The sequence below is a fragment of the Jaculus jaculus genome, chromosome 8 (genome assembly GCF_020740685.1).
Source record: "Jaculus jaculus isolate mJacJac1 chromosome 8, mJacJac1.mat.Y.cur, whole genome shotgun sequence".
Lineage (NCBI taxonomy): Eukaryota > Metazoa > Chordata > Mammalia > Rodentia > Dipodidae > Jaculus > Jaculus jaculus.
This window is the reverse complement of record NC_059109.1, coordinates 1,877,873-1,893,121: the sequence shown is the minus strand read 5'-3', so window position 1 is coordinate 1,893,121 and position 15,249 is coordinate 1,877,873. Positions and strand designations below refer to the sequence as shown.

Sequence of the window (15,249 nt, the reverse complement as noted above, 5' to 3'; positions counted from 1 at the left end):
GGTGGCCACTGCATCTCTGTCCTTCTCCCCAAGAGCCAAAGACACGTACTGGGGGACCCTGCCTCACCCTCTCCGTGCCCCCTCCTCAGCTGCAGAGGAAGAGACCCCCACGGAGCCCAGCACAGAGGCCCCACAGCCCTCTGAGGAGCCTCTTCTGGGGGAGCTGACGGTGACAGGATCCTCTCCAGACTCCCTGAGCCTGTCCTGGACCGTCCCCCAAGGCCACTTCGACTCCTTCACCATCCAGTACAAGGACAGGGACGGGCGGCCCCAGGTGGTGCGTGTCGATGGCCTGGAGAGGGAGGCCACCGTGGGGGAGCTGGAGCCAGGGCGCAAGTACAAGATGCACCTGTATGGACTCCGCGAGGGGCAGCGCGTGGGCCCCGTGTCCACCGTGGGCGTAACTGGTGAGTGAGAGCCATTCTGGGTTCTCTCTTCTCCTTCCCTCTCCCTCCTCTTGCTCGCTCTCTCTCTCCTCTGCCTGCTCACAACAAAGCGCAGGTCAATGCAGGACTGCTCGCCCGCGCCCCGTGCCCTGACCAATCACATGCCTGCCGCGTCCGTGCCCTGACCACTCACGCGCCTGCTGCGTCCTGTGCCCTGACCGCTCACGCGCCTGCCGCGCCCCGTGCTGTGGCCATGCGTGCACTTGCCTGTGCCCGCCCACCTCCTCCATCTGTCCCAGAGCCTCTGACTTGCTCAGTGTCTCACTTACTGCACCCTCGGTTCCCTTAGTGGGTATTTAGTGACTCCAAATGTGGTCTAGACTTGAGATTGAATCTGCCTCCTCGAGGACTGTGATTTATTTATTTGTTTTTATTTATTTATTTTATTTTTCCTCAATTTTATTAAACATTTTCCATGTTTATAAAAAATATCCCATGGTAATACCCCCCTCCTCTCCTTTCCCCTTTGAAATTCCCTTCTCCATCACATCCACTCCCCATCTCACTCTCTCCTCTATCTGGATGCCATGATCCTTCCCTCCTTTTATGATGCTCTTATATAGGTAGTGTCAGGCATTATGAGGTCATGGATATCGAGGCCAATTTTTTGTCTGGAGGGAGCACGTTGTAAGGAGTCCAATCCTTCCTTTGGCTCTTACATTCTTTCCACCACCTCTTCCGCATTAGACCCTGAGCCTTGGAAGGTGTGATCTAGATGTTACTCGGTACTCTAGTTCTTTCCAGCACCATGATACCTTCTGAGTTCTCCCAAGGTCACTGCCATCTGAAAAGAGAAGATTCTCTGTCCAAAGTGAGAGTAGCATTAATATAAGGGTATGAATATTAAGAGAAGTTCTTACTGGGCAGTTTGATAAGCATAGTATATACACTAATCCAGACATGAGCAGATGTTACAACCCGAGGGCTCATGACTACCCCTGTTTTAAGTTTTCAGTATCAGGGATGTATTCCCTCCCTTGGAGTGGGCCTCTAGTCCAGTTGGAAGGCAGTTGGTTTCCACCATGACAGACGCGCCACTATTTCATCCATTGGCTCATTTGGCCTGGCTGGCCAATTATAAGGCTTGCAGTGTCCACTGTTGAGTATCTGCACCGGTGGTGTATCTTTCTTCCATTGAACTGCATGTAGAATGGCTTCTTCCAGCTTTCTGTCAGCTGGTGTACATGGAAGAGGTTATCAGCTCAGTTCCAGCAGGATTTCTCAGTGGCCTTGCAGCCCAAGTATGTGGAGTCTTCAGCAATAGGGTCTTACCATCTATTCCTGGTGGGAAACCAAGGGCCTTGGCAATGGCCTATAATGTTTTGGGGACATCAGGGACCTCCCTGGCCAACAACTCACTGGAAGGTATCCCATCCCTGGCACTGAAAATTTTCTAGCAACGATCTATAGCTCCTAAGTGTTCCATTGTCCAAAACTGAAGGATTCCATTTGATTTATTTATATCCTCTCAGATTTTGATGATTTTTTTTAATGGTCATTTGTTTATTTTAGATTGAGAGGGAGAGAAAGGGAGAGAATGCGTGCACTGGGGCCTCTCACCACTGCTATGTGGGTACTGGAGAACCAAACACAGTCTGGCAGGCTTTGCAAACAAGAACCTTTATCTGCTGAGCCAGCTTTTCATCCCTGGACGAGGGTTTTGAAAGCATTTCTGAGGCTATAGAGATGGGTCAGCTGTGAAAGGCACTGTGCAAAGCCCAATGGCCCAGGTTCAATTCCCCAGTACCCAAGCCAGATGCACAAAGTGCCGCTTGGGTCTGAAGTTTATTTGCAATGGCAAGAGGCCCTAGTGTGCCCCTTCCTTCCTTCCTTCCTTCCTTCCTTCCTTCCTTCCTTCCTTCCTTCCTTCCTTCCTTCTTTGTCCCTCTCTCTCTCTCTTCTTCCTTCCCTCTTTCTTTCTTCCTCTCTCCTTGCAAATAAATACCTTAAAAGTTTTTTAGGCTGGGCGTGGTGGCACATGCCTTTAATCCCAGGACTCAAGAGGTAGAGGTAGGGAAGATCACCATGAGTTCAAGGCAAGCCTGAGACTACATAGCAAATTCCAAGCCAGCTTGGGCTACAGTGAGACCCTACCTTGAGAAACCAATATAGATAGATAGATAGATAGATAGATAGATAGATAGATAGATAGATAGGCAGGCAGACAGACAGACAGGCAGGCAGGCAGGCAGACAGAATTATGAATATATATATAAAATTTCTGAACCCCCATGCCTCAGCTCCTGCAGCACAGAGGTAGTCATAACACCTACTTCTGTGTGGATGTTGGGCCTGCAGCAAAAGCAAAGCCATTTATACGAGTTCTGTGAGGTCTGGAGAGATAGCTTAGTGGTTAAGGAGTTTGCCTTGGAAGCCAAAGGACCCATCCTAAGTCAGATGCACAAGGTGACACACGTGTCTGGAGTTCATTTGCAGTGGCTGAAGGCCCTGGCATGCCCATTTTCCCTCCCTCCCTCCCTCTCTCTCTCCCTTCCTCTCTCTCAAATAAAGTAAGTAAGCCAGGCATGGTGATGCATGAGGATTACTGTAAGTTTGAGGCTACATAGTGAATTCCAGGTCAGCCTGGGCTACAATGAGACCTTACCTTGAATAAATGAAAACTTTAAAAACTAAAAAATTAAAATGCGTTCTGTGATCTGTGGTCCACACCCTGGGTAAAGCCTGGCTCCCTGAGAAGTCGAGCCTCCACTCTCAGCCTCCTGTGCTCTGTCGTTGCAGCCTCCCAGCCCACACAGCCCCCCATGGAGCAGCGCCTGGGAGAGCTGTCTGTGGCAGAAGTGACCTCGGACACCGTGGGTCTGTCCTGGACAGTAGCCCAGGGCCCCTTCGACTCCTTTCTCGTTCAGTACAAGGACGCCCAGGGCCAGCCCCAGGCCGTGCCTGTGAGCGGAGATGGGAGGGAAGTCACCCTCTGGGGCCTGGACCCGGCCCGCAAATACAAGTTCCTGCTCTTCGGACTCCACGCGGGAAAACGCCACGGCCCAGTGTCTGTGGACGCCAGGACCCGTGAGTGAGGGCTGAGCTCTGCTCGGTCAGCAGGCGCCCCCTCAAGGTGGATGTTGGGATCTCATGTTTTTGTGCACTCCCATTCCGGACCTGGGCCTTTGGGACCCATTTTATATCTGCTACCCTAATCCAGACCACAAGTTTCCCTGTCCCTTCATTCCCTTCCTTCTCCCTGCATCGACCCTTCAGAGGACACTTGCTTTCTTTGCTGGATCCTCTTTTATCTCTACTGCTACTCCAGTCCCCTCACCCATGTCCACCACAAAGCTGCCCTGCTCCACTGCCACTGTCCCTCGATGCAGCTCCCTCTCCTTTCCAGTCCCAGACACGAAGCCCCCTCCCCGCCTTGGGGAGCTGACAGTGAAGGACGTGACCCCTGACTCCGTGGGCCTCTCGTGGACCGTCCCTGAGGGTGAATTTGACTCCTTCTTGGTCCAGTACAAGGACAGGGACGGGCAGCCCCAGGTGGTGCCGGTGACAGCTGACCAGCATGGTGTCATTGTCCCTGGCTTGGAGCCCAATAAGAAATACAAGTTTCTGCTCTATGGCCTGGCAGGCCGGAAGCGGCTGGGCCCCGTTTCTGCCGAAGGCACCACAGGTGAGCCTGGGTCCTGCCTCCCATCTTTCCAGAGCTCTTTCTTGGGCTCCCAAGACATGTCCTCAAGGCCTTCAGGGCCTGTCTGTAGCCTGGGCATAGTCGTCCTCCATCAAAAGCAAGTCCCAGCTGGACGTGGTGGCACGCCTTTAATCCCAGGGCCTGAGGGGTGGAGGTAGGAGGCTCACTGCAAGTTGGAAGCCACCCTGAAACTGCATAGCAAATTCCAGAACAGCTAAACTACCTTCTGGTCAGATCCCACACCCAGCTCTCACCAGCTGTGGAGCACCTCAGCTTATTCACCGCGTCATGGTAACCAGTAGTCCTCACTGGCACTCCGTGTGCCCGTCCTCCTCCCAGCCTGAGGTGGAAAGTCAGGGAGGGCTTGGCTGCAGAAAAACTGTGGAAAGTTCTGGTGTTCTTGTACCCATGACTCAGTCCCCCAGGAAGGGGTGGAGTGGGTCACTGACCCTTATCCCATTCTCAGGTCCGTGAGTCACCGACCGGACATCAGTGCCTGGGACCCTTAAGCTCCAAAACACTTGTTTGGGGTTTTCTTTCTTTCTTTAATGTTTTATTTATTTCGGAGAGAGAAGGGGAGGGAGGGAGAAGGAATGGGAGCGCCAGGGCCTCCAGCCACTGCAAACGAACTCTAGACACATGCGCCACCATGTGCATCTGGTTTAGGTGGGCCCTAGGGAATCAAACCTGGGTCCTTAAGCTTTGCAGACAAGCACCTTAACCATTAAACCATCTCCCCAGCCCTTGTTTGGGGTTTTCACGCAGGCTTGTCTGGCCCTCACTATCAAAGGGCACCCTCACAGTGGCTGAGCAAATGGTTCATTGGGTAAGGGTGTTTGCCATACAAGCATAAGGGTCTGAGATCAACAGTCTATAGCCCCTCATGAAAGGCTGAGTGTGGCCACGTGCAGCTGTCACCCTAGTCCTGTGGTGGGGTGGGGGTACAAACAGAAGAATCAGGCAGCATGATAGGGTGGGAAGCTGCCTCAGGGAAGCCAGTGTTCCCCTCTGGCCTCCACACACTTGCACACAGGGCTCCTGCATCTGCAAACGTGCAAACATTGTACATACGTTTGCCACATCACGCACGCACGAATGCATGCCATCCCCACATGGACAAGTCACCTCTGTCATGCTCTATGTTCTCCCACCTCTGCCTCTGGCTGCTTCTGTGCCCTGCTACCCTGGATCAGTGGTGGTTAGCTCCGGGCTAGGGAAGTAGATGGGCTGATGGTGGATGGCAGAGGGCATGTTGGGTGTTGCTGAGAGCCCGTGGCCTGCTGCCCAGCCCAGGTCCCCGTCTGGAGGTGTCTGGGAGCCTCTCAGCTCTGCACAGCCCTGCCCAGTGGAAATGAAGGTCCTCTGTGAGCCTGCAGCGAGCCCTTCCTCGGGAAGGCCTTCCCCGTATTTGCTACAAGCCAGCAGCAGGGAGGGCAAGGGCTGGGCAATGTCTAGCGAGGAGACAGACAGGACAGGACTGTCCTCCAGTGGCTGTCTCTAAAAAGACCCTTTCCCCAGGAGTGGCCAGGTCTGGGATCAGGCAGCTCTTGACTGAGTGTCCCCCACCCTCTGCACAGCTCCCTTGGAGAGGACGCCACCACCCCGCCTTGGGGAACTGACGGTGACTGGAGAGACCCCCGACTCTGTGCAGCTTTCATGGACGGTGGCCCAGGGCCCCTTTGACTCCTTCCTGATCCAGTACAGGGACAGAGGTGGGCAGCCCCATGCAGTGCCTGTGGCTGCTGACCAGCAGAAGGTCACTGTAGAGGGCCTGGAGCCCGGCAGGAAATACAAGTTTCTGCTGTATGGGCTCCTTGGAGGAAAGCGTCTGGGCCCCGTCTCCACAGTGGGAGTGACAGGTGAGGCTGTCCCACATGGTGGCATTAGCAGCAGCCCTGCAGGGTCTTCCTCGTGCCATGCCTCTGCAGACAAAGGCATTGGCCACAGTGTGCAGATGAGGGGAGGGGGCGCAGCACCTTGCCAGGGCCCGGGAAGGGAGAGTTTGTGCCCCTTAGGCCATTGATCACAGCCAAACGTGAGAGCCAGGGCAGCTAGGAAAGAAAGGCCTGACAGGGTTCCCTGCTCTGAACCTGCTGCACCCCATCGTGCTGCTCCCCAGTAACCGTTGGTGCAGCTTTGACCTCCAGGAGGGTGACCTTGCCTGCATAGGGACAAACCTGGTACAGATGAGTCAGGGACATCATGTCAAGCGGAAAATCACTGGGAAATGGCCCAGGCAGAGGACATGGGGGTGGGGGAGAACTGCATTTATGGAGCAAGCTTCGCCTCCAGAGGCACCGACACCCTCTGCAGATCAGCCAGGCCAGGGGCACGTGGCTAGTGTGACTTGCCAGGCACGTCCGCCAGCCAGCGCTACCCTCAGCTGCTTTCAGAAGGAGCACAGAGCTCAGGCTTCCTGGGTGGGGCAGAGGCAGCACCTGAAGAACAACAGGACGTTGCCTGGTGGGACGTGATGAGCCAGGGCCTGGGCGAGGGGAAGCAAGCCTGGTCCAGACACAGCAAAGAGCCCAGGCAGGAGGTAGCCCTCAGGGTTGGGCTCAGAGAGGTCCCATGGGCAGCAAGAGTCACTGCCAAAGGTCCTGGAAGAACCCCTCCCCTGGGCTACTGTGCCAGGACCTGTGCAGTGCCACCAGCCTCATCACCCCTTCTTCAAAGGGCAACATGGAAAGGTCAGAGTACCCCCACTCAGGTCCGCCTTGACCTCCCACACAGCCCCAGAAGAGGACACACCAGCCCCCGAGGACCCCGAGGCTCCTGAAGCACCCCGCCTGGGGATGCTGGCTGTGACAGAGGCAACCCCAGACTCGCTGCGCCTCTCCTGGAGTGTGGCCCGCGGACCCTTTGACTCCTTTGTGGTCCAGTATCAGGACACAGAGGGACAGCCCCAGGCTTTGCTCATGGATGGTGACCAGGACAAGGTCCTGATCTCAGGCCTGGAGCCCAGTACCTCCTACAACTTCTCCCTCTATGGCCTCCACGCGGGGAAGCGCCATGGACCCATCTCTGCTGAGGGCACCACAGGTACGGTGAGGCCTGGTGCAGCTTTGCCGGGGGTGGGAAGGGCAGAAGGGGCATCAAAGTGGCTGTCATGAGGAGAGCTTGGCGAGGCACCTAGGAGGCAGAGGGGCGCCTGCCTCCATGCCCCTGCCATGAGGCCGCCACACTAGCAGGGCATCCGTCCATGCACTAGCACTGCGCCCGCCCCACCTCGCTGAGGGATGGGTAGGGAAGGGCCCTGCCCCAGGCCTCAGAAATGCTGTGCATCTGTCTCCAAAGCCTTCCCTCCTATCTGCACAGGGCCAGCTCCTGCTGGCCTGGCCCCAGGGGACCCAGGACCCCGCTTGTCCCAGCTGTCAGTGACCGACGTGACCACAAGTTCTCTGCGGCTCAACTGGGAGGCTCCACTTGGAGCCTTCGACTCCTTCCTGCTCCGCTTTGGTGTCCCATCACCAAGCATCCTGGAGCCTCATCCTCGTCCGCTGCTCCAGCGAGAGCTGATGGTGCCTGGGACCCGGCGCTCAGCCGTGCTCCGCGATCTTCGTCCTGGGACCCTCTACAGCCTTACTCTCTATGGGCTGCGTGGGCCTCACAAGGCTGACAGCACCCAGGGCACTGCCCATACCCTCAGCCCAGGTGAGGCCCCCAAGGGGGTGCCAAAGTGGAGGGCTTTGAACTTCACAGGTGGAACCCAGCAGCTGGCGGGGGTTGGTGAGCTGTTAGAGGACCCGAAGGAGTCTAAAGGTGATGTCTACCCTGAGGGACTCGAGGAAAGGGGTGGTGGGCAACTCTGGGACCAGTGAACCCCAAGAATGTGTGCCTGCCTTCACTGTCATTCCTGCCCCCGACCCTGTGCTCATTTCCCCAGTTCTGGAAAGCCCCCGTGATCTCCAGTTCAGTGACATTGGTGAGACATCAGCCAAGGTCAACTGGGTGCCACCACCATCCAGGGTGGACAGCTTCAAAGTTTCCTACCAGCTGGCAGACGGAGGTGACCACTTTCTTCTGTGTCCTCATTGGCTTTCGTTCCTCCCGCCCCTCCACAACACACTTCCACCTGCCATTTGCGCTCAGGTCCCCTGGGTCACCACCTCCCGCCCCCCACTGTGTTTTCAGGAGAGCCACAGAGTGTGCTGGTGGACGGCCGGACCCAGAGCCAGATTCTCCAGGGCCTGAGCCCAGACACTCGCTACGAAGTGACCGTGGTCTCCGTCCGAGGCTTTGAAGAGAGCGAGCCTCTTACAGGCTTCCTCACCACAGGTGAGGACTGCCCATCCGCCAGAGGCGTGGACGCCCAAAGTGCCGTGGCTGGGATATGAGTGAAGGGAGGCCAAAGGGAGCTCTGGCACACTAACCATCAGTGAGCTCGCGGCCAGTGGAGTGAGGATGGGTGGGGACCCCTGTGACTCCCTCCATTCTTCCAGTTCCTGACGGACCCACCCAGCTGCGTGCGCTGAACCTGACTGAGGGATCTGCCCTACTGCACTGGAAGCCCCCCCAGAACCCTGTGGACAAATACAACGTTCGGGTCGCAGCTCCCGGGGGTGAGCAGCACTGAGCCTCCCTCTGGAGGGAGCTGGCTCAGTGGAGAGAGCAGGGGACCAGCACAGACTGACGGGTGCTGATGCCCACCCCCACCCCCAGCCCCACCTCTACAGGCCTCTGCACCGGGCAGCGCTGTGGACTACCCCCTGCGTGACCTGGTGCTCCACACCAACTACACAGCCACCGTGCGGGGCCTGCGGGGCCCCAATCTCACCTCCCCAGCAAGTATCACCTTCACCACAGGTATGGGGGATGTGGAGAATGGCTAAGGGAAGGTTTGAGGGAGTCAGGATGGGCCTCATCTCTATCATTGTTTCCCACCTTCCTTCTTCAGGGCTGAAGGCCCCCCAGGACTTGGAGGCCAAGGAAGTGACTCCCCGCACGGCCTTGCTCACATGGACGGAACCTCAAGTCCCACCCACAGGCTACTTGCTCAGCTTTGACACCCCTGGAGGACAGACCCAGGTGCCTCCACCCCTGCTCGCGGCCACCTCGCCTCTGGCTAGATCTGGAGGTGCTGCCTCTGGCTCTCCAGCAGGTCTGGCCCTCCACTGAGCTGCCCCACGTCTGTCCCCAGGAGATCCTGCTCCCAGCCGGGAGCACCTCCCAGCGGCTGCGCGGCCTCTTCCCCTCCACCTTCTACAACGCCCGGCTGCAGGCCGTGTGGGGCGAGAGCCTCACGCCACCCGTGTCCACCTCCTTCACGACCGGTACTGCTGTCAGGGCCTGAGTGGGGTGGGAATTAGGAGTCCGAGGTTTGGAGGAAGGACTGTCCCCCACCCTCCTCTCTCCAGGTGGACTGCGGATCCCCTTCCCCCGGGACTGTGGGGAGGAGATGCAGAACGGAGTCAGCACTTCAAAGACCACCACCATCTTCCTCAACGGCAACCGCGAGCGGCCCTTGGACGTGTTTTGTGACATGGAGACAGATGGGGGTGGCTGGCTGGTGGGTGGCAGAGAAGCCCGGGCACCTGCTTAGGACAGGGACCGATGCCCGGGCAGAGGCTGATGCTGCCCTCCTCCCCAGGTGTTCCAGCGGCGCATGGACGGGCAGACGGACTTCTGGAGAGACTGGGAGGAGTATGCCCACGGTTTTGGGAACATCTCCAGAGAGTTCTGGCTGGGTCGGTGTCTAGGGTTGGGAAGGCAGGGAGGAGATGGGGGCTGTGGGCACAGGGACACTGAATGTGCCATGCTCCGCCGCAGGCAACGAGGTCCTGCACAGCCTGACACAGGCCGGGGACTACTCCATGCGCGTGGACCTGCGGGCGGGGGATGAGGCCGTGTTCGCGCAGTACGACTCCTTCAGGGTCGACTCTGCGGCTGAGTACTACCGCCTCCACCTGGCCGGGTACCACGGCACCGCAGGTAAGGCGGGCACCGCGGGTAGGGGTGGGCGGGGCGGGAGGGTGATCCTCACCGCTTCTTCCTACGCCCCTCAGGGGACTCTATGAGCTACCACAGTGGCAGCGTCTTTTCCGCCCGCGATCGTGACCCCAACAACTTGCTCATCTCCTGCGCTGTCTCCTACCGCGGGGCCTGGTGGTACAGAAACTGCCACTACGCCAACCTCAACGGACTGTACGGGAGCACAGTGGACCACCAGGTGAGGGCTGTGGAGGCAGCAGGCTGCGGGGGGGGGGGGGTGACAATGAGCGACTGAGCCCGTGGGGGGCTCGCAGCCTCACTTTGAAACAGAACGCCAATGCCAGTTTCACCAAGGTCTCTTGTGAAGGCCATTTATTGATGGGTGGGGAGGGCTAGCAGGGGACCGCGCCTCCAACCTTTAGAGTTAGGGGGTAAGCGGCGAGAGGGGGTGTGCTTCTGGGGGTCCCCTACAGGCTGAGCCTTGACGCCTGCTCACTCGTCCGCCCAGGGCGTGAGCTGGTACCACTGGAAGGGCTTCGAGTTCTCCGTGCCCTTCACGGAGATGAAGCTGAGACCCAGACGCTATGAGGCCCCCAGTGGGGGCGGCTGAGCTGCTGTCCACCCCTCTCGCACCCCACTACGACTGCTGAGCACTGAGGGGTCGCGCCCAGAGGAGAGCCAGCGCGCCTCCGCCGCCTAGCCAGCCGGGGAAGCCTTCTTTGCGCGATCTCACAGCACTATGTTTACAGGGAGGGGAGGGGCGGGGCCCGGGAGCAATAAAGAAGAAACTGAGGCACGTGGCTGGCACCAGTCTTACCCCGTCAAGGGCACTGGCCCAGCGTGCGCCGGACCCCTGGGCTGCAGGCGCACCTGGAAGGGCCACATCCGGAGGTTGACGCCGCCGCAGGGCTGCGGCTGCAGGCGCGGCAGGGCGCCGGCGGGCGGCAGCAGCGTGAAGGCGCGCAGCAGGCGGGCCAGCACCACGAAGAGCTCCAGGCGCGCCAGCGGCTCCCCCAGGCACGCGCGCGCGCCGCAGCCGAAGGACAGCGACCGCGGCCTCGGGCCGGGCTCCAGGAAGCGCTCTGTGGGCAGGCGGGCCAGGGGTTTCGTTGCAGCCTCGGCGCCGGCCGCCGCCGCGTGCGTCCGCGCCCCGCCCCTTCCTACCCGGACGGAACTCGTGGGGCCGCTCCCACGCGGTCTCGTCGAGGTTGGCCCCCTGGAGGTTGGGGATGACGATCGTGCCCTCCGGGATGTCGTAGCCACAGATGCTGCGGGACGGCGGAGTCAGAGGCTGGCCAGGACCCCCAACGGGGCCTTCCTGGACACCCCCCCCCCCCCGGCCAGGCCCCAGGGTGTCACCTGCTAGTCCGAGTGGCGCGGTGGGGCAAGGCCAGGGGCGCCACGGGCCTCAGGCGCAGCACCTCCGCGATGGTGGCCCTGAGCAGAGGCAGCCGCTTGCGGTCCTTGTACGCGGTCAGGATGCTGGGCGCGCCGGGGCCCAGCTCGAGGTCCAGCTCCTCCTGCAGTCGACGCTGAACCTGGGAGGTCGGGGAAGCTAGGAGTGCCGGGCCGAGCGCTGGCGACCCCCGCCCAGCCTCGGAGCCCCTCAACACAGCCAGGCCAGGCCGCGGGCACGAGCCTCCTGCCCTTCCTCCAGGGCACACCTCAGGGTGGTGAAGCAGGAAAGCCACGGCCCAGGAGAGGGTGGTCGCCGTGGTCTCCACACCGCCGATGAAAAGGTCCACCACGGCCATGTGCACGTGGCCCTCGCAGAGCCCGTGCAGACCCTTGCCCTCGCGCAGCCGCTCGATCCCCTGCAGCATGTAGTCTGTTATGTCCTTCCACTGTCCGGTCACCTGGCTCTCCTGTGAGGGCGGGAGGAGGACGCAGCTGGGAACGGGAAGCCTTCGCCAGCCTGCCCGGCAGGGGCAAGAAGCACCCCCGCGGGGGGCAGGCCCACCTTGTGCCGCCTTAACTGCTGCCCCACCACGTGGTCCCGCTCCTCCAGGAGCCGGTACAGCTTCCGGAGTCCTGGGTTGGGGAAGAGCTAGGGAAGAAAGCAACTTAGCCGCTGGGGTGCGGGAGTGGGGACCTCCAGCTGTCTTCCCAGGACCCAGGGGAGTCTGGACCCCTACCTCCTTACCGTGAGAAAAGGAAACATGTCCAGCAGTTTGATGGACCAGTGATCCCAGGCTTTTACCAAGTTGTGGGCACAGCTGTGAACCTCCTGCACTAAGGAGTCGTCCTGTCATCAAAAGGAGTCGAATTTTGAATTAAACTGGGGGGAGAATGGCTCAGAGGGAAATTCAGGCTCCCTAGCAAGCATGAGGGCCTGAGAGGGGCTCAAACCACGTGAGCTTTATTCCCCACATAAAGCAGCTGGGCATGGCTATATACATCTGTAACTGCAGTCCTGTGCAGAGCAGAGACTCTGGGGCTCAGGAAAATAGCAAATTCCAGAATCCACAAGAGACTCCCATCACAAGGAAACATGCAGATGAATGGCGGGCAGGTGGAGGGGGGCAGAGGGGACCTAAAATTCTCCTCTGTCCTCTGTACACATGTACATGGGGCACATGCATCTCTGCACACACACACACACACACAATGGCAAAGGACCAGAGAAGGGATCAGGGGGTGCTGAGAGGTCAAGAGGGCAACTTTGACCTTGTCTCCGAAGATGAGGTAGCAAATGACCCTACAGGTGAAGAAAGATAATTCCTTCTGGATGAGCACGGGCACACCGGCTTGGCCTCTCAGGCGCTGTGGAAGAGAAACGGGCTGCACAGGCTGTGGGGACAAAGGGGTGCTATGGGAGACAGAGGCTGACCCCAGACAGAAACTTGGTCTCACCTCACAGAACTCCTGGGTCAGTTCCTCCACTTGGGCCTCCATGGAGTCTCGAACACCCAACATCAGAGCTGAGCGAGTCAGTTTCTTGTGGGCCTTCCACAGCGTGGAGAAGTCCCCTAGTGACAGGTGCTGGCAGTGCTGGTTGAACAGGGTGTCTGTGGGTGCAGTGGCGACTATGGTCACTGACCAGGCGAGCCAAAGGCCCCATCCCAGCCTTCTGTCCCCTCTGACCCTCCTGCATTCAAGAAGTACGCCCAGGCCTGGAGAGATGGCTTAGTGGTTAAAGCACTTGCCGGCAAAGCCAAAGGACCTAAGTTTGATTCCCCAGGACCCACATAAGTCAGATGCACATGGTAGCCTATGCATCTGGAGTTCGTTTGCAGTGGCTGGAGGCCCGGCATGCACCCCCCCCTTTCTGTCTGTCTCTTTTCCTCTACCTATCTATCTAATTAAAAAGTAAATAAATAAACATTTTAAAAGTACTGCCAGCCCTTACAGGATGGTGCTTGGGGTCGGCCAGCAAAGTCCACCCACTTCCGGACCATGGCCTCCTCGATGATCCTGGCAGAGTTCAGCACCACCACATCTAGGGGAGAGCAGAGCAGCAGTGTCCCAGCAGAGAAGGCTGGTCTGCTTTTCTAACAGGCCATGAGAGAGAGAGGGAGAGGGAGAGGGGGAGGGAGGGAGAAAATCTCTCACCTTGCATCCCGTAGCGGACCCTGTAAATGGGCCCGAGTTTCTTAGTGAGGCTGAGCAGATAGATGGGTAGGTTGGGCTGCAGAAGGTTCAGGAAGCCTGGGGCCAGAGGCGGGAGGCGGAGGCCCCAGAGCTTCCACTGGCACCACAGCAAACGGGTGCCAGCCAGGAGCAGCAGCAACAGCCCAAGGAGCAACATGGCCAGAGACGCTGGCAAGGCACTGGCACAGCCACTTATAGCTCTTGAGCCCCAGCCATCCGTTCCGCTGTCCAGGCGGCTGACCCTCACCCACAGCTTCCCATCATCCCATGCACAGAGGGCACCTTTTCTGTATTGGCACCACTTACACTGGCCTTGTCGAGTCCACACATCAAAGATGGAGCTATCCATCAAGAAGAAAGGACTGCAGAACCCTGACCTTGCACCAGCATTAGCTGTCCAGCTCTAAATCAGCCATATGAGCTGAGGAGTCCAACCCTGGCCTGTCCCTCTCTCTCCATACCCTACTAGCTTAGTGCTAGTCCGTGCCCGCTAGGATTGCCTGACGGACAGTAGACGTTGATTGGGGGGGGGGGCTCTGTTTTACTTAGAAGCAAGGGTAGACATATGGCCCTATTAGCCTGGAGCATCCCAGTGCATGCCTGTAGTCCCTGTGCAATTATTTATAATAAAAGATTGTATTTATTTGTGAGGGAGCAAGAGAGAGTGGGGAGAGGGGTGCACCATGGCCTCATGCTGCTGCAAACAAACTCCAGACACACACACCATTTTGTGCATTCTGCTTTTGGTGGGTACTGGAGAATTGAACTTGGGCTGACAGGCTTTATAAACAAGTGCCTTTAACCACAGAGCTATCTCTCTAGCTCTGTGCAGTTATGTTGATGGTACATACTGGAGATTGAACCCAGTCTTACCTATTCTAGGCAAGCACTTGACCGCTGGGCTACACCCACAGCCCTATCTCCATGCTTTGTTAATTCCTTTTCTGGTTTTCAAGGTAGGGGTCTTTCTGTAGCCGAGACTGACCTGAATTCACTGTGTAGTTCTCAGGCTGGCCTCAAACTCAGGCATCTGCCACCATGCCTGGCAGCGGGGGTTGCCTTTTTTGGGGGATGAGGTCTCAAGTAGCTTGGGTTGGCTTCAAAGTTGCTATGTAGCCAAGGATGACCCTGGACTCTTGATTCTCCTGCCTCTGCCTCCCGAGTGTTGGGATTACAGGTGTGCACTACAGTATCCAGGCCTATGTAGTCATTAACAGTGCTTCTCTTGCCATAAAAAATTGTCTAGAGTGCCAGGCACGGTGGCACACACCTTTACTCCCAGCACTCAGGAGGCAGAGGTAGAAGGATCGCTGTGAGTTTGAGGCTAGTCTAAGACCACATAGTGAGTTCCAGGGCTGCTTAGGCTAGAGCAAGACCCTACCTTGATTTAAAAAAAAAAAAAATTGTCTAGAGTGAAGTGTGGTGGTGCATGCCTGTAACCCAGTACTTGGGAAGCAGAGGCAGGCGGGTCAGGGTCTAAGGCCAGTCTGGGCTACACAACAAGATCCTGTTTCAGAGTCCAGAGTGCTAACCATTGCACCATGGAACCTAAGACCCTGTTTCAAAACAACAAAGAGCTAGAGCTGAGGAGATGGCTTGGTGGATAAGTGTACTTGTTACTGAGCATAAGGGCCTGGG

At 58.0% G+C, this 15,249-nt stretch overlaps 2 protein-coding genes across 5 annotated transcripts in view; one reads left to right on the top strand and one right to left on the bottom strand.

The window, feature by feature from the left end:
* The window catches only part of Tnxb (tenascin XB), a 74,441-nt gene extending 63,662 nt beyond the window's left edge, over positions 1–10,779 (top strand). For all 4 annotated transcript variants that reach the window (XM_045157327.1, XM_045157326.1, XM_045157329.1 and 1 more), the window contains 17 exons: positions 90–407; positions 3,186–3,473; positions 3,793–4,071; positions 5,667–5,948; positions 6,823–7,131; positions 7,408–7,743; positions 7,976–8,098; positions 8,224–8,367; positions 8,532–8,651; positions 8,752–8,895; positions 8,987–9,117; positions 9,230–9,362; positions 9,447–9,598; positions 9,680–9,776; positions 9,859–10,020; positions 10,095–10,258; positions 10,529–10,779. In XM_045157327.1, coding sequence (XP_045013262.1) covers positions 90–407; positions 3,186–3,473; positions 3,793–4,071; positions 5,667–5,948; positions 6,823–7,131; positions 7,408–7,743; positions 7,976–8,098; positions 8,224–8,367; positions 8,532–8,651; positions 8,752–8,895; positions 8,987–9,117; positions 9,230–9,362; positions 9,447–9,598; positions 9,680–9,776; positions 9,859–10,020; positions 10,095–10,258; positions 10,529–10,630 — 3,284 coding nt within the window. In that variant the 3' untranslated portion in view covers positions 10,631–10,779. The remainder of the gene's footprint in view (positions 1–89; positions 408–3,185; positions 3,474–3,792; positions 4,072–5,666; positions 5,949–6,822; positions 7,132–7,407; positions 7,744–7,975; positions 8,099–8,223; positions 8,368–8,531; positions 8,652–8,751; positions 8,896–8,986; positions 9,118–9,229; positions 9,363–9,446; positions 9,599–9,679; positions 9,777–9,858; positions 10,021–10,094; positions 10,259–10,528) is intronic.
* LOC101598560 (steroid 21-hydroxylase) lies at positions 10,658–13,768 on the bottom strand. Its single transcript, XM_004671988.2, has 11 exons — positions 13,573–13,768; positions 13,370–13,459; positions 12,874–13,028; positions 12,688–12,783; positions 12,164–12,265; positions 11,981–12,067; positions 11,685–11,885; positions 11,380–11,558; positions 11,185–11,288; positions 10,838–11,102; positions 10,658–10,757 (listed from the first exon to the last, which is right to left on the bottom strand). The coding sequence occupies exons 1-11, from the start codon at positions 13,766–13,768 to the stop codon at positions 10,658–10,660; spliced, it is 1,575 nt and encodes a 524-aa protein (XP_004672045.2).
* Between the last annotated feature and the right edge of the window lie 1,481 nt (positions 13,769–15,249).